The 18,922-nt window shown below is 39.4% G+C and overlaps 2 protein-coding genes across 3 annotated transcripts in view; one reads left to right on the forward strand and one right to left on the reverse strand.

Moving 5' to 3' along the window:
• Positions 1 to 886: 886 nt before the first annotated feature.
• The window catches only part of LOC108896787 (serine protease 23), a 62,479-nt gene continuing 44,443 nt past the window's right edge, over positions 887 to 18,922 (reverse strand). Inside the window, exons 1-2 of one of the 2 annotated variants that reach the window (XM_018696028.2) lie at positions 4,885 to 5,093; positions 887 to 4,211 (exon numbers count right to left, since the gene is read on the reverse strand). In XM_018696028.2, coding sequence (XP_018551544.1) covers positions 2,798 to 4,207 — 1,410 coding nt within the window. In that variant the 5' untranslated portion in view covers positions 4,208 to 4,211; positions 4,885 to 5,093 and the 3' untranslated portion in view covers positions 887 to 2,797. Of the gene's footprint in view, positions 4,212 to 4,884; positions 5,094 to 18,922 lie in introns of those variants that run through there. The other variant, XM_018696029.2, reaches the window with a different exon arrangement.
• On the forward strand, positions 6,241 to 8,263 carry LOC108896793 (C-C chemokine receptor type 4). The gene has a single exon (XM_018696034.2). It carries the CDS (start codon positions 6,461 to 6,463, stop codon positions 7,373 to 7,375), a length of 915 nt encoding a protein of 304 aa, XP_018551550.1. The 5' UTR covers positions 6,241 to 6,460; the 3' UTR covers positions 7,376 to 8,263.

An 18,922-nucleotide genomic window follows, 5' to 3' on the forward strand; every position in this document is an offset into this window, starting at 1 on the left:
CTTGGTTGTTCCTATTATCTGCTTGGCCATCTATCCTCCCACCTGTCTACTTCAAGTTTTTGGAGATCGATTCTTAATCAAAATGTACCTGAAAACAACTTGCACTGCAAATCTGGACTTATCATGGAACACATCAGACAGTGTTCAGTTTCATTTTTACTTTATCTTTTTGTAGGGATTGTATGAACATGCAAAAATTTGTTAAATGTGTTCAAATTGACATATGCATTTTAGACTATTTTAAATGATAGATTATACATATTTTCTTTATCCTTTATTTTGAGAGAATGAAAATGTATCATATATTTTTAGTTACGTCAAATTATATGGTTGAAAAAAGCAAGTAGACTAAAAAATTTCCCTCCTTCTTTGTACATACCTCTCAATCTGTGAGGCAGTATTGAATGGAAACTTTGCCCTGAGTGTTTACTGTTCTGCCCTCTGCTGGTGTGGAGTGATACTGCATTGTAGCATGCGACAGGTCAATCTGGGATGCATTCTGCATAATACTCTCTAAGAGTTCCTCTTCTTGTCTCAGTCTCCACACAAAATGACTTAACGTTAAGTATGGAAATCAAAGAGACAAGGAAGCATCTGTGTATGTGATTGGAATGTGGCCTCAGTCCTCTTTGGGTCATTTGTGACGCTGCAGCAGTCGGTACATTTGTTCACGTACGGTCACTGGAAGTCTTGGGGACTCTCACTGTAAAGTACTCAAGTATACGCTGGATGTTCTGTGTGTTGTTTATTTCCAAAAGTGACTGTATCTTAATCCATTGTGGCATTAACAAAGTGTTGAAAGCAAAATAAAGATGACTATGACACATAAAACAAAAAGAATGTGGATAAATAATGTTTGCTAAGTATTCATATGAAGGCTGTGATGTTCTTTTTTTTTTTTCTTTGTTTCTTTTTTTGGGTTATTATGGATGGCATTGCCCTCCCTCCCTCACCCCCACCTGCATGTGAGTCCAAATGAGATGCAATAAAAGACAAATACACTGATCCAAACAATCCTCATGGCTCATCACTTATCTGGGGTCTGCTTCTGGTAAGCTTGTTTTTAAAAATTATTTTAATTTTTTGTTTTGTTATCAACATTAATTACTTTTATTACAAGAAAATGAAAATGTGTTTGTGGCCAGGTCAATAATAGGCAAGACAACAGAAAGCATTGTTGCTCACTTCTAAACATCTGAAAAAACCTATCTATCTATTTATCTATCTATCTATCTATCTATCTATCTATATATATATATATATATATATATATATATATACGCACCTAGGTTTTCCTTTAACATGAAGTGAAAGAGGACCAACAGGCTATCACCACTTAAACTTATGCACTGTATGCCCCTATGCAAAAGCAAACAAAACATGGTGTTCACAATGTGCAACATGAGAAAATACCAAGATTTTGTCTTTCCTTTTATATAATTACAGTTTCAGTTAATTACATTCATATAAATTAGGTGTTTCAGAGACAAACAACTGTGGTGTTTAGAAAAGGTGACAACAAAAGTATTTAACTATGTCAAATTTAGACATTTTGTCATATATTTAGCAATTTTAGAGCATCATCCACAAATATTAACTGCATGTATGCGATTCCCCACAGGCTCTAAATTTACTGATAAATGGCTGAACAAGTTGCAGATCCAAAATCAGGAACTTCTAATGTAATTTATATAATCCTATGTGTTTGTTTTACCCTTATTTTAAAAAGTGTATTATGTTAGCTGAGCTGTGAAATACATGCATTCTGGTGAGTAACATAACATAGAAATTATAAATTAAAGTTATTCTAAATATATAAACTTGCCAGTAAACTCCACTGATTTTACACGTTTACAGGTGTTGGGAGTACAACAGCATAATAAAAAAGTTGTATGAAGCCTTTTGTGGCTCCAGAGGGAGCAGAGTGAAATCTGAAAACCTGCCTCATGTGATGTCACTTGAGTCAACGTGAGTTTCAGCTGAAGACTTCAAATCTGAAATGTGGTGTGGGAGTTACAAAGAAGTGAACCTCTATAGCCCACTGCCCATCTCTGCTTGAGATTTGAATCAAGGCCACTTCACTAGCCGTTACTAGCATAACACACCCTAGTCCCGGACTGTTGGTGGTTGAGTGGAATTGTGGGTAATGTAGGCACCAGGTTTCAACAAAGCTGACGAATGTGTGGAATACAAAAAGACGATATCTCTGGTTCTGCTGCATTGATTTTGATCATTCTGTCCATAGAGCCTGACAGTTTTAGTGCACTGATAAATCAGTGAAATTCTCTTCTAAGGACATATTTTGTTTTTAGGTCATCACTAACAAATATTCTATGCCTGTTTTGGACTTGTTTTTATGGATAATATCCCAAATACCACATATTAAAATTGTTATTATTAAGGAAACATCTTTTATAAGTTTTTGTCTTGTATGTTGTAATTTACTGAAGCATGTACAGGATAATGTTGGTTACAGTGAATGATGGGTAGGCCTGAACATGACAAAGTGTGCATGAGGCTGTGATGCAGCCATGAAACAGTGTTCGGAGGCCTCAGTGTTGGGTGTTGGGCATGACTGTAGTCCTTACTTTACAACAATTAGGAATCACCACAGTCAGCACTTAAGCAAAGCATCTAAGTCCTACTATTTACCAAGACCTTTGTGATTCATGAGCCAAAGTTTAGACCATTCTTAAAAGCAGTTCTTTGAGGTTTTATAAATGCCAGCTCTGATCTTTGAGTCTACTGGAAAGGGACAACAGATCTTTTTCTCTTGCAGATCTGTTGTTCTGTAAGTTCAGACCTCTTTACAGAGACTTGGATCTCCATGGATCCAGTGACAGATTTGGGCATATTTGGGAGGAGTGATCCTCACAGCAACATTAAAGTCCCTCAGGTCACCGCCCTCCACCTCTACCCACTGATGACCCGAGAACACCCCAATCACCCTTCTTTGCCACTTCCCTTTCCTGCCTGCGTTTCCTGCTTCCTGTCTCAGACGAACGTAAACTCCAGCACCTGTCGCGCCAGCTTGCGCATCACAGTGCTGGTACATCAAATCGTCAGACTCCTTCTCCACCGAGCAAAAGCGATAAACCACCTTCTCATCTCCACGCCCGTCCAGCAGGCTTTTGTCGGCATCGTAGCCTGAGAAGTGGATCCGTGCAAGGGGAATGGCGGAGGGAGCCACCCCTAGCTTCATGGGTTTTTGTTTGACTTGTCGTTTCAGCTCCAGAAGGGCGTAATCATAGTCAGAGGAAACTGAGTTGGTGGAACGCTTGGAGTGGATCCATCCTTCAGGGATTCGGGTTTGTTTAACTCGGGTCCAGCGGAAGACAGGCTGCCTTCCAGGTTGAGCACTGCGACGAACACGGTTGAAACCTTTCCGTTTCCCTCCTTCTCCTATAATTCCATTAGAAGCTGCAACATGACCTTTCTCCCTTATTCTGCTGCGTCTCCTACCTTTGCCTCCATTTCTGCCTCCTGCAACATCTCCATCTATACTATTCTGCTCCTTACCTTCCTCCATCATCTGCTCCTCTCCTGCCTCCCCCTCTCCTAACCTCCCACCCCTCCGCCGTCCTCCTCTTCTCCTTCCTCCTCTTCTTCTTTTGCTTTTGAGCTGCAGCACTCCTACTTTAACCTTTCTGGCGCTCTTTAGGTAGTCATTCCCGTCATGGATGCAGTGTGCCGCTGTCAGGACGTGTTTTGGGGAAACCAGGACTCCAGAGCAGCCTGTGGAGAGGCGGACTGCAGTAGAGAACGGGTAGTTGGTGATGAAATGTGAATCGGAGATCACAAAGCGTCCATCTGCTCCGTAAACTTGCCGTTTCCTTCTGGTTTGTGAGTGGGCTTGTGTTCTTGCGGACGTCTTATTAAAACCTTGCAAACTGACATCTGTGTGTGTGCGAGTGCCATTCTCATACATCGTCTCATAACCCAGAAACCTCTCTTGCTCAGCGTGGTCCATAGGTGGTAGGCTGCTTTGACACTCTATCCCACATGTCTTTGCCCTTCCTTTCTCCTCATCCTCCTCCTGCCCTCTGAATAAAGGTATGTTTAAAAGGTGTGTGTGTGTTTCCAGCAGCACTGGGAGGCTTTCCCTGGTCCACCCATACGCCTCGTTTGTCCCATCTTCACCAAGAACTCCAGAAACTGTCAGGGCGGCCGCACTGAGCAGCAAACACAGGAGGTGTTTGAGCCCCATTCCACTGAAAAGAGGGAGACACACTTTGGTATTAGAGAGAAGTAACCTTGCTCTGCATATTATGGATTTTTTAAAGCTTGAAATAATGAAGAAAAAATGAAACTGCAATGAATCTGGCAGGCTTGAGAGACTCTACACAATGTCACAGAGCTCTCTAGGCTCTTATATGTAGCATCCATGCTGCGTTTGCAGATCATTTAACCAGCAGAGGGCGCACAAGCTCTACTTCTAAACAATAAGTTTCATGGCAGAAAAGTGTGAATGATGTCTGTGATGTTTTATTTTAAATTGACATTAGGTGTCTGCAGCTGAATGAATAGGCTCAAAATGCAGGTAATGCATTCATTATTACATGCAATAGCCTACTTCAACTGTCATTTAGTGGCACAAAGAACAGCTGACATTACTATCTTCTGATATTAATATAGTCTACAACTCTGATATTATCAGTCAGCCTATGTAAAGACACATATATCATACAAAAGATTTTAGACAAGATAATTAAGATACACTACGGGTAAAAAGGAGATACAGAAAAAAACATAGCTTTTAATATGAAGAGGAGAGCTGGTGACGTGAGATTCTATTTTGAAAAGACTGTCATTTCGTGCGTAAATTAAACGAAAATGTCACTTGGAAAAGACTCGTAAGAAATGCAAATTCCAAAACTTTCCTACCTGCAAACATAAAAAAAAACACCCCAGCAACTTCCAGTCAATGTTGTGTTCTTCTTCTCATTAATAAAAAATGCTCTCTATCCATACAGCTTCCAGCAGACTGGGTTCCATCATTTCCTGGGCTCGAGAAAAAAAAAATGGTGCGCAAGTCGAAGCTGCGTGCAAGATCCTCATAGAAATCTACATCCCACTCTGATGCAGAAAAAATGACGGCCAGACAGGCAGAAAGGAGGGGGTGAGGGGAGAGGGGGTAGGGGAGTCAGCCAGGAGGGCGCAACTAAGCATGAATGAGGTTTTTGATCATATGACATCGCATTTAAGGTCAAGAGTGAAGCCATGTGGATGTGAATTCTGGGGGTATTTTTCTCTGGATTCCACAAATATTTTTATTGGGGGGGCGCAAGTGGGGAACAGTGGTGCCTTAAAGTGAGGAGAAATTAATTTAGATGTAAAGTTATTTACAGAAAGATCCGACGACAAAACGTTGCCTTTGAGTGCCTGTTTATCCGGTGCTTTTGCGGTTAAAAACGTAAATTTAGATTGATGTCAGGTGACGTTTGAAGTGCGTCCAGACACGCAGGAACACACACACATACACACACGCAAATGCACACAGTTCTACACCTCTTAGATCTGAGGAACCTGTATATTAACCCATGATGGTTTATTTTGACAAGTGTCTCTGCTCGGAGTAACAAGAGTTGATTCAGTGCAGGAGCTCCTCCTTTCTCCTCAATTAGATGCTCTAACACCGCGCACACACACACACACGCACACACACACACACATACACATACATCACTCAAAGTCCCCAAATACTGCCGTTACACTGACAGGTGATGTTTATGCATGATCTGCAGGATATGGTTTGAGTAAATCAACTTTAAGCTCCTATTGCAAAGAAAATATGCAAGTTCAAATTTTAAAGTCACTCTTGGCCTTCAGAGCAGCAGTTTGAGAGATTTCTGGAGCTTTCTGTCTCATTTCATGATCCTCATTTTATCTTACAGATTATAGATTTTAAAATTCAATTTTGACTCCAAGCTCAAGAATGAATGAATCTCAAGAGTTAAAGCAACATGCCAATGAAGCTCTAGAACAATTACTAAACAGCTACTAAATGGACTAGAATGGACCAGAATATTTTCAATTATCAATATCAGATCGAACATTATTTCCAACTGTACTCAGGCGGAAATATGTGTTGATATTTTATTATTGCTATTATTAGTAACAAACATGACTGAGTCATGTTGGAAAAATAGAATGAAAAACAATGTTTTTACTCTGACAATTGTCGGCATCCTATTTGAATATGTGGGGTCTGTCATGAAAATTAGTGCTCGAGCTCTATACAAATTTTTATTTTGGAAAACCTGATGTTCCCTGTGCACATCAGACAATGTAACTGTGCAGCAGCCGTTTTGCATGCCACTTCATTTGCATTACAGAATTAGGCTATATTTTGTTACTGCAAGTGCTCTGACACCATCAAAGTGGAACATCATATTCTTTGACTGAGCATTTATCATTATCACCTGCTCAGTACAAAACATTCAGCTCCTCTGCCAGCAGCATGGAACAGCTCAACTCCACTGTGGTCACTTCTAACATCTCCTCCTCTCCCGGACTTCCACCTCCCGTCTCCTGGGACTCCAGCAAACTGGTTCCTGCGGTGGTGCTCTCCCTCTGCTTCCTGCTGGGAGTCCCTGGAAATGTTTCCGTGATCATCCGCAGACCGAACTGGCAGCACTTGTCCAGACTGACCCAGATTTTGATGCTGAATCTGGCTATGTCAGACATACTCAGCCTACTGCCACTGCCGCTGTGGATTTACAGTTTCATCTACAGCTGGATCTTCGGTCTGGTGGCCTGTAAGCTTGTGACGTATCTCGAGTACTGCAGCCTTTACTGCAGCCTGCTGACCGTGACGGTGCTGAGCGTCCAGCGTTACCTGCAGGTGGTGCACCTGCAGGTGGTGTCCCTGCAGAGGTGCTTACATCAGGTAGGAAAGTGGCTGCTGGTTGTGCTCTGGCTGGTTGCAATGGCCCTGTCAACCCATGCGTTAGTAGTTCGACAGATAACCACAGACCAACACCGGACACTCTGCCAATCTCAGTACTCTTCCCGGCCCCAGCAGATGGCCGTGCTGCTGTCTGAGTCCCTGGTGGGGTGTGTTTCATGTTGCATCCTGGCATTTTCATACATTTGCCTCCACAGAAATGTGAAGCAGACAGCTTTTTTCAACAACCCACAGACGACCAGACTGCTCACCAGTATCATAGTGGCCTTTTTTGTCTTATGGATGCCAAATTTTATCATAAATTTGCTGTGCGTTGCTGCTATTTCTCTCAAAAACGAGGACCTGTTTAATTTTTGTCTGGAAAGCTGGAACATTGTTTTGACGCTGCCATTTCTGAATAGCTGTCTGAACCCACTCCTGTATGCATTTGCTTCTCGCAACATGTGCTCTGCGTGCCAAAAAAATTGAACATAAATACTATAATACAGAAGCTCACCAGTTTCAGGAAATCTGTCTCATCTCTTGACAAATATAATCGAAAGCCAACAGACATCAGTACAGATGTAGAACCATGCAAATGTTAACGATTGAAAGATGTTATTTTTGCTCTTGTGGAACCAAAAAAAGATGTTTTCAGCCAAAAGATCTCATCTCCCTTGCTGATAGACAGTTTCAGGGTGTGATACTCCCTATTTGTCAGAGAGAGCTGCAGATGATTTGTGGTTAAATGAAGAATTTTGAGGTTAAGCAACATCCCCCTTCAAATCAACTCTGCACTGATTACAACTGGTCCTCAGCCAGAACTGTAGAAGTAGAGGTTTCTCATAAATGAAACCAACAGAGTCAAAAGATCAATGTGGAAATTACTAATTCTACTGAATTTACAACACAAAACTGATTTCTTGTGTATTTTGAATTGCAGTTTGACAGTATATAAAATTAGCTGTCATTTGTCTGTATTGGCCTGGATGTGTGTGGTTAGATTGTCCAGCACTGTGAAATAAAAGTTGTTGACACTGTCTATCTAAGTATTTTAGGTTTTATGGGAGAGATCTGGTCAGAGGAAACAACAATTAATGAAAGGACTGAATAAATGTTTGTGTTGGAGTTCATCCAATGAGAGGAATGATCATTTGTCTCCATTGTTTAGCAACAGACAGATGAAGAGGGATAAAGGGAGATGGATTCCTGTGCTGATACACAAGCAGACATGTAAACTCATTCATTCATCCATTCATTCTTTCTTTTGTCAAGGACCAGTAGAATGTAAACAGATTTTCAGGCAGACTATTCCAGCTCTTACACTGTATGATGAAGATTGTTCATATTTTTGTCTACAATAAACTGTTTAACACATTGTATTGTGTCATTTTTTGTTATTATCAGTGGCAGAGGAAGTATTCAGATCATTAACCTAAGTAAAGGTAGCAATACTACATTGTAAAAATGATCCACTACAGCAGAAAACTCACATTGAAAGTATTTCTGAAAGCAAAAGTTTAACATTTTGGGAGATATGTGAGAGTTAGATGAGAAGACTGATACCACTCTCATGGTAAATATAGCCTGCAGCTGGTTAGCTTAGCTTAGCACAAAGACAGGAAACAGTGCCTACCTGCACCTCTAAAACTCTCCTGTTATATTCTCATTTGTCTGAAATAAACTGAAGTGCTTTTGTTTGGAGGCAGATTTTGTTAATTTAAAAGCAGGTTAGCTGTTGCCACCTGTTTTGCAGTCTTTATGCTAAGCTAAGCCAACGAGCTGCGGGTGGCAGCTACATATTTAGAGAATCAACATATTACCCAAAATGTCAAACTAACATTAGTATTATCAGCAAAATGTATTTAAAGTATGAAAAAAAGAAGAAGACAATGCAGAAAAAATCAAACTGCGACGGTTACACTATTGTGTATTGTATCTTTAAATAGATACAATAAAAATATTGTTATGGATACATAAAGGAGCAGGCAGTAAAAAGTCTATTATTAAAAAAAGTCTATTTATGTTATAAAGTGACATAAAATGGAAATACTCAAGTAAACAAGCACCAAGTAAACAACTCAAGTTTGTATTTCAGTACTGTACTTGTAAGTGTACTCCACTTATCTTTTTTGTAATCTCTCTCTTTGGCTGTGCGTAAATCTTTTCCTAATGATGCATGTACAGTGTTCCAGCACAGTAGCTGCGTTGTTCCAAAGATAACTTCCAAGTGAACTTCTCTGTTATTATTTAAGGTTTCAATTCATTTTCTTAACAGCCTCTGTGACTAAATTTAGTCACTGTATAAATAATTATCAATAAAGCTCTGTGGTGTTCTTCTGCTGATGTGTCTCTTGATGGTCGTTTCATCCATCAGAGTACCATTTTATTTTTCTTGATGCTCTGTCCAGCCTTCTCTCTCTCTCTCTCTCTCTCTCTTTAGCTTTCTTTTCATTAATATCCGGCAGGACTGGAACTGACACCAGCTCGATATGTTTTGGTGAACTAGGAGATCCAGGGGGTCTTCCTCTTTGTGTGGGGGGCTTTTTCCCGGTGTAACTTTGCCGGTCATGCCCTCAGAGATTGAGGAAAGGGCATCATTCATGTTCCCTTCAGGCTGTGTGGACAGGAGTCTGGGTCAACTCATGTCCCTTTCTGGGCTCAACTCTGTCTAGACACCACTGTTAATAATAATTTATAATAATAAAAAAAAAAGCATTCCAACCAGAAGGTCAGAACTGCTGCTGCAGAGTGTGTACTTTTGTGTGTGTGTGCTGTTGTGACTCAGTATTTCCCCCAGCTGCTCCTTTGGGCCCAGGCAGGGTTTTCTCTGGCCAGTTCTCAACAAAGAAAGCATCCCTTTCTCATGCGAGGATGACTTCTCCTCTAAATTCAGTGTATGTACTCCTGCCAAGATGCTCGCTTACAGTTTTTATGGTTTGTAACACACACTTTTGGTCATCAGAGGGGGGTTATCTTGACCATTTGCTGACAAAGGAAGAAACCATCTGAAGCTGAATCCCTTTTAAGCTGTTAAAAGGCTTGTGTGTTGGTGTGTTTGTGAGCATGAAAACAAAATAAAAACAACCTTGAAGTGAATTCTTTTTGTTTCATCATTTCTCTGCCAATGCACCAGATGGAGCTTGGTGCAAAGATGCAGTGTTAAGTCATACAGAGTGTAAATTCAAGTGTAATTATAGTTATGATGTCTATAAATCACTTCCAGTGCTCTGTGCAAATTATCATAAGATTTTAGTCACTCAGATTGCACCATGATAAATTTCAGCTTGCTGCTAAATCGATGTAATCAGGGGGTATTTACTATAAAGCTGATGTTTTTCCTCAGCAGTCTGATGATTTGACATTTTGGGAAACAAGCATATTGGCATTCTTGACCAGAGTTAGATGAATAGATTAATACCACTCTAATGCCTGTTCACATTAACATTAAGCTAAAGTCAGGAGACGGTTAGCTTAGCTACCATAACCACAAAAACTGCTACCAAGGGTAAACAACTAGCCCTGTTTGAACATTTTCTTTATCTCTAAAGCTTGCCTTTTAACACATATTTCATTTTTTCTAAATATCAAGTTATTGTGAGCCACCAGTCAGCTTAGCTAAGCACAAAAACTGGAAAAAGAGGACAACAGTTAGCTAGCAGTGACGACATGATTACAGGAAGCTACTGGTTACAGCCAAGAAATAGGCAAGCAAAGTGACATTTTTTAAAATGAATCAAACAAACAAACAAGAACGTGTTAAATAGTATAGTTGCTGGCAGGTAGCTTTTGTTACTTTTGGTCACAGCTAGCTTACGTGTTTCCCCGTGCTTCCAGTCTTAGTGCTAACTATGCTAACTAGCCACTAGCTGTAGCATGATTGTGGGTACTTCTCAATATGGCAAACAATTTCTTTGAGTAAAGATGTAGCTTTTGAACTTTTAAACCATAATTCAGTCAACTTAAAATAAAAAAGGAGCTATTTTTATCCTTGTTAATTCAAAAACTGAAGATACAGTAAACAAGCGATGGGAAAGTAGCTAATAGTTTGACGTGATGAGAATTTTTTCAATTAGTTGGGTCAAGTCTATGGAGAACTAAAGATAACAACAGTGTTATTACCCAGGGATGGTAGATGACTCACTTTTGCCTGCTCATTCTTCTCTTCTCACGCATCTAGGATTTTCTGTCCTTTCCCCCCTCTCCTCATCCTTCAAATACTAATCTGTCCTGTCACGTCCTGCCCTTTCTTTCACTCCATGTTGTCTATACTTGCTTTCTATTTCAGTGCATATCAAAAAATATATTTCTTTTTCTTTCCTTCTTTCCTTCCTTCTTTCTTTCTTTCTTTCTTTCTTAATTCTGTTTCTCCACTCTACACACTTTTCCTCCAGCTGGCAGCGTACACAGAGAAGCCAGGTGCAGAGGCATGAGCGAGGAGACAAGAGAGAGTAAAAGAGGAATAGGTTTATCTTGGCTCACTACACCTCCCTGTGTCTTGTAATAGAGTTTCACTGGTTCCTGTCCAACCGTAACACTAAGTTTCAGTTGAAATATGCAGTTAAGTGGAAAGTTTCCCCCCTCAGCACCAAACTAATTAGAATATTCAGACCCACTGACTTGGGGTCATAACATTTTTGATAACATGGCCTCTTGATGCTCTGATACCTCCAGCTGCAAGTATGAATCACCAAACTCATGTAAATATAGTGACTTGCTGTAAATAACCAGTGTTTAGATCATGATTGAAATAACTTTTCATTTCAAAAGTTTGTTTGGAGAGGAATATTTGTGAGATGACACAATCAGAAAAAAGTCTTGAGAGGTCTGTGTGGGTGTGTATCCATGTCTGGTTAATTCTTCATGTGCATACATGTTGTTGGGTGAGTTGTTTTATGTAGACAGAGCATTCCAAGTGATCTGTGTAAGAGTCACTGTCAGGTATTAAAGTGCATGCAGTGAAAACTACAATTACACCATAATATTAAGTCCCTACCAGAATACACCATAACACTGGCTGAGATACAATTACAACATGCTTGCATATCTATGTTTATAAAATCGCTTCTAAAATAGCCTGTGGGGAGTGATGGTGGCTCTTTCCTCTTTGCAGGATACAAACTCATGATCAGTGAAGTATTGATACTTAAATATTTAAGATGTCTGACATGGTAAACAAAGCACTCATCAGTACAGCAGGTGGTGGCTAATGCAAGTGACTGAAGTATGCAGCATGATGCACATCACATGCAAGCAGATCAAACTTTTCTCACAAGTTTGATACATAAACTTTAGATATGATTAAAAGCTATGTGTGCTTAAATTGAGAAAATGCACAGAATGCACATGTGCATGCATTTGTACACATGCATGTGGCATTTACAGTCGCATGCACAGACATGTGACTGTACCTCTAACACCTCCAACTTCTCAGCAAGGTAAACAGCTTCTTTCACTGTGCCCTGCTGTTTGTAGACTCATGCGTGTGCAGTATAAAATCAGATCATGGCTGATCACAGAATGATGGAAAGGAGCCACTTATTGTCTGATTTCTTTATGATTGATTACTTTAAAAAATATTTTCCCGCTCTCAGAATCCTGTAGTATCAAACCACGTTTGCTGTAATCATCAGTAACTGCAGGTGTCGCCAAATCAACCAGTACTGGACTCCGAGACCGACACTAACAAATACAGTTTTTGTTGAGATCAATCAAACTGGTTATTCAGCCATTAAATGACTTTAAGACTTTTTAAGTGGCAAGCCTAAGCCTAAATTAGCAGACTGACCCCTTAATTTCTACACTGAAATACAGATGATAACAGAAACTTGCCAAAACTTTTTGTTTTCATCTGCCCGAGAGCTGAAATTTCAGCTTCAGCAACATTTAGCTTTAGCTCCTCTGTAATATAAAACAGGGAATTTCCCTCTTCATTTCAGAGAGAGATAAACAAATCACCCACGGCTCTGAAATAAATGAAGAACATTGGTTTTATGGACAATTTGAGCTCAATGTGTTTTTCTGCTCTCTGCAGTCTCACTGGAGGATTTACATCGCAAGCCAAGGGAAGGGCTGTTCTCTAGAAATACTGTAGGTGTGTATTTTTTGGCCAATATAGGTCTTAACTGTCAGAATAAAAGTGGAAGCAGTTCTTTGATGTAAATCCTTTACTACTTCTATTTAACAAAGAGACAAAGATGTTACAACTCATGCATGAATAACAATATAATCTAATCACAGTGTAATGACTATAAATAGATAGACAAACACTGCAATTTAATACAAGGACTATTGTCATACATAGATACATCAGGTGTCAGCTTTTGCTGTTTGCATTTTGTTGTATTTAACAATATTAGGTTTAATGTACTTGAAGTGCAGTGTTGAAATGCAAGTTATTTTTTGTGAGTTCAGTTAATTTAAGAAGTCATTTTGCTAAAGTGCACCTCTGAAAGCTGATTTACATGAGGACGTGAGTTTGTATAAAGGCCACAGAGGCTGCAGTTACTGGCAACTTGAGCTAATGCAAAAGGGATGTAAAATAGATGGACACCCTGCTGGGACACACAAAAATTAGCTGATGAACATGTTTATCAAATTATGTTGTTAACTTTATCACATAAAGACATAGCAACATGGTACAACAAGTCAAAATGAAAAAAGTCCAAATGACTCACTTTAATGACTTAAATTCTGTTAAACTTTATAAAAGTTGCATAAACTTTGCACATATTGCAGCTGCCTTTCTTTACACTAGTTCACTTGAATTTTGATCATTAATGTAACTTAACACTAGAACTCCAAACTCAATTATTTCAGTGGCCACACACTCGAAGGTAACCTTAAAGTCAAAATACAAACTGATAATATGTGATGACGTTTCCTCTGCACAGCCCTCATGTCAGTGTCTTTCTGCCATAATAAGCAACGCTCTAAAATATGCGATAAACACGCTGATGTTTGCGCTGACTGTCATCATCATATCACTCCAGCAGGAAGTAGGCTTTGTTGATCTGTGAATCCAAATCAAAACAGACGTGTGAGTCTGTGGAGGTGTGTGTTTGTGCGACTTGGTTATCTGTCCTGCTAATGGTATGTTTGTTGGTGTGTACACGTTTCTGTCCCCTGCCCCAGTGCATGTGTGTGCGTGTGTGGTCCATACTCTCTGTTTACAGACTTCCTGCTATATTAAGGGTCACTTGCTTGCGCTGTTGTTATATTTACTCTTCTGTCACTCAGCGTTACGCACCATGAGTCCAACTTGGACCACCATGTGTTTACCAGTTGAAGACCTGTAATCCTTAGATGAGCCTGCACAGTGATGCGTGGCATGACCAGGTTTAAAGCTGGTATACAATTCCAGGGGCATATCACGTGTATATATTTAAAACTTCACTGTGACTTCCCCAGAGTTCCCACTGCCCCAAAGTCATCAAATTAATTACTGCTGTAGTTTTTTTAGCAATTAAGCTTATGTGACTCTCAGAGAAAGAAATGTAAAGACTCTATTGACCATCCAGTTAAGGTAGGTAGCTTCTCAGTCGACAACAGACTATACATACATTCTAAATGATTTTACACAGTGAGTATTTAACAATATAATCAGACTGTGATATGGTTCTCGTCATTAGCGCTACACTATTCTCTGTGCAGTAAATAATGCAGAATACTGACTCCAATAGAAACAGACTCCATGGTACTGCAGCATCAGTAAACAAGAATGTGCATTCTCACAGCTTCACAGTGAAGCTGATCCTGCACTTTGACCTGTATGACCATACAGAGTAGACGTCAGTTATGGAGATCTTGATGTGATAGTGTGATGACATTTGCTGAAGGCCCCTGAGGTTCATAAAAAATTTTTTTTCCCAGTTTGGTGTGGAGGATCCATGATTTCAACCCAATCCAACACCTTTGGGATGAAGTGGAACACAGACCATGAGCCAGACCTTATCACCCACCATTAGAGTGTTGTGACTGAATGGGGTCAAATCTCTGCAGCTAGATTACAAAATGTTGAGGAAAGCTTTCCCAGATGAGTGGAGGCTGCATATTCTATTGTTACCGTTATTCAATCAATCACATATAGGCGTAATATTCAAGTGTCTGCATACTTTTGGCCATATATTGTACTGTATGTCCCTCTCTACTCTTCCTTGAGGAGTAATGGTTCTGTGAGTGTTTGCTAAAAGCTGAAAAAGCTGATTAAACCCTCATCACTGTGTAATAAATGAGAAGTGGAGTCATGGGCAATTTACTAACTCCTGCAGTGTTGAAATTCAAAGTTAATTGATTCCTTATTTTCCTGTAGCTAAAATTCATCAGTTGAGGAGTTGTAGTCTTGGTGTAATTACAACATCTGACATCTTGGAAAATAAACTTAGTGCATTATATTAATACCATCTGCGGTAAATGTGTTCAATAAGTTGAATTTTGAGGAAGAAATACTTTGTCAGGAGCTTTCCTGAGAAACTAATCTCTGGTGAAAACCGGTTACTCTTGGTTATTTGCTTTTAAGATACAGGCCAACATTTTTCTTGGACTGACACTGTGTAAAAGACAGACTTTAAACTTCATTTTGTCTTCAGGGTGGGGTGCTAAATAACATGTGTTATAAGCATGATTATGAGGATTTAGTACATTGAAAAGTGATACCACCTCATATCATGTATGCTAAACCAGCATCATTGTGAATTAAGGGCAATTTTGCTCCATAGTAATCTCAGTTCAGATGCAACGCCCTTGAGCCGGTGAAGCTCCCAGATTAGGAAGTGATTTAGCAGAAGATGTGCACACACCCTTCACATTTCCAGAGAATGTTGCCTCTGTTTCAACTCAAGACAAAGGAAGATGACAAACACAGGGCTGATATCAAGCAATTTCAATGAAATTCTGTGGAAACGCAAATTATTATCTGCAGCCATGTGTCTAGATACCAGAATTATGTTATTACAGACACCCAAACTAAAACCCCTCACTTAGGAGTGAAAATCATACTATCCAATTATTTTTTTGGATGAAGTTACCAGCTTTTCTAGCTGTTGTTAACTAATTACATCAATTTCAAGTCATTTTATTCAGCTTGAAATACAACCAAAACAACACATACATTTTAATGCATTACATTTCATTTCTCACTGTTTCCATACAGTAGCTAAAATAAAAATAAAAAAAAACCACTAAACCCTGTGGGGAAAAGGTGACACATATGTATACCTACAAGACCCAGTATAGTTTGTTTTTGTTTCACTGCTGTGCAACCAGTTGCCAACAAATCAAGTGACTAATTTAGAAGGGCAATTTTGCTCCATAGTAATCTCAGTTTAGATGCAACACCCTTCAGCCGGTGAAAGCTCTCAGATTAGGAAGTGATTTTGCAGAAGATGTGCACACGCCCTTCAAATTTCCAGAGAATGTTGCCTCTGTTTCAACCTCAAGAGAAAGGAAGATGACCAACATGGGGCTGATGTCAAGCAATTTCAATGAAATTCTGTGGAAATACAAATTATCTGCAGCCTTGTGTCTACTAGCAAAACAGTGTTTATGCATGTTTTTAAACTAGGTTAAGGGAGAACTGGCACACACAGATGCAACTATGAGTGGCTACTATGAGTTGTGTTTACCAGTACACAGTCTGTGCAGGTTGAATCCATGGAGTTTGACTGCTGCATAGTCATATTCATTCCCAAAAAATAAATGAAACAAAAAATTTGAGAACAGCCTGCCTGGCTTGAAATATGGCCACCAACCTGCTGGTTCACTATTCATGCACAAAGATACAGTCATTGACTTTTCAAATTTTTTACTTCTTCCCTTTAGCATTTCGTCCAGTCTTTGTTAGTTTTGTCAGACCAGACTATACTGTGGGCCTTGACAGCCTGCGAGCTTTCTTAAACAGGGGATATTCACTGTTTTGGGAGCACAGCAGAGAACTCCACTCCACTCAGTCATGTGAGATAGTGGGAGACAGTTTGGCAAGGTTAAGACTTCAAGCTGAATGCATAATGACACATGAATAAATCATCCACCTCTGTACTGTATGTTTTTCTCCTCTTGCTTTTATCACCTCTGTCTCCATCTGAATCCATGTGTAGAGAAGTGAGAGTTAGCTTTGTTATGCCAGGTTTCACAACACACAAACAACAGCCAGCAATTATATCACTTTATCACTTTGTATTTATTTGTTGTATATTTCTATCCCTGTATGACCAGTGTATGCCTTCCCACCCTTCTCTCGGTCGCTTTAGTTCATAATACTCTCATTAATTTTCTGATTGCCAAACACATGTAGATACAGATACCCAAACTAATTCAATCAATTTCAAGTCATTTTATTCAGCTTGAAATACAACCAAAACAACTGAAATTTTAATGTATTACGTTTCATTTCTCACTGTTTCCAAACAAGAGCTAAAATTAAAAATATAAAAACACCCGCAGCACTCGACTAAACCCTGTGGGGAAAAGGTGACACATATGTATAACCACAAGACCCAGTATAGTTTGTTTTTGTTTCACTGCTGTGCAGTTGCCAATAAATTAAGTGACCAGTTTAGAAGTGTCAGTAACATGGACTGATGTAAAGGAAAATGTAAACTGCATGAATCACTCTTTACTGAATTGGACAAAGGAAGGAGAAAGAATGTCAGTAGGAGGAAAGACAGCAACAGAGAGAACATGTTCTTTACACTGCTCACACAGATCCTTGAACTGTTGCTGGCCAGAGCTTTTTAGGAAGAATAATAATGACGAGAAATAACATGCAGCTGTTGATCTTAATCTAGCTTTTCATGGACAGGCCTCTTGCACGTTCACATGATTAGGTTTCACAAAACCGCCATAAGACCAGCTGGCAGGAATTTTTGGAATGTTGATATGCTTCAGAGTGACCCAAACTCTCACATGTTAATGTGCTGTCCTTTGGTTTAATTGTTCTGGAGCTGGATGAAGGTGAGATTACCTAATTACTCCACTGACTAAAATTAGGGTCAGAAATAACAGTTGCATTTGAATCAGCTGTTGCAACAAAAAGTGAAGGTACTGGTCCAAATCTGCATGTAGAGGCTAAATGCTGAAATCATCTACTAATTGTTTTTGATGAAAGATATTCCATCTGGTGTAATTCTTGCCATTTCTTACCTGCCACACACATGCAAAGACATCAAGACACACATACATTCTTTTCTCAGACCAAATCAACCAAGTGTCTTTTTCTCTCTGATCCAAACAGGAAAAGCTGTGATTATAAACACACAGCAATTATTTATGAGGCAATGGCGAAGTTGTTGCCTATTAGATTCCAGTCCAGTAAATACCTATCATAAAACACAGTCCAAGAATAAATGTTTTGAACAACAGAGATAGAAATAGCTTAAGAGCTCATCATGAAATGCAAGTGATCGGTGGAAGCTGTTGATGGTCCCTTGGCCATGTCAGACTTTGCAAATGATGTTTTTTTTTTTTGTTTTTTTTAAAGAGACAGACACAAAGAAACATTACAACTGGCAATTCACATTTACAATTATGCAGTCACACAAAGAGAAACACACACACTTGAAATATAATGACACAAACCTACTAGCATGAGAAACCGCAGTGTTACCATGACATAAAAGTCACAGAGCAAAGCATCCAACTTTCCAAAAAATAAACACCTGTTCGAAAAAACCCATGCTGGGTTAGCATTATTACTGCTACTTGTTGCTGTCTCTCACTGGAATATACGTCATGTTAGCTAGCTAGAGCCACAGATATGAGGAGTGTGGTTAAAATTTTTTTAAAAAAAGGTCTTGATTGGTTTCCAGCAAGGTATGTTTTCAAAATACTGAAAATCTCTGTATGTAAGCTAACATAATACTGTGGAAATGAGTTTTCTAGCATTCTGGATGATTTTAAGGATGGTTGGAAGCTTACGTTAGGGACTTCTAGGTTTTGCTCCAAAAGTAAGAAAACCTCATCTAAGATCTCAACTGTATGCTAATAAGTAGAAATCCAGCCTTGGAACCCAGCCTTTCTGAACACTATGTCATGTGGCTG

The sequence above is a fragment of the Lates calcarifer genome, linkage group LG7_1 (assembly GCF_001640805.2).
Source record: "Lates calcarifer isolate ASB-BC8 linkage group LG7_1, TLL_Latcal_v3, whole genome shotgun sequence".
Taxonomy (NCBI): Eukaryota; Metazoa; Chordata; class Actinopteri; family Centropomidae; genus Lates; species Lates calcarifer.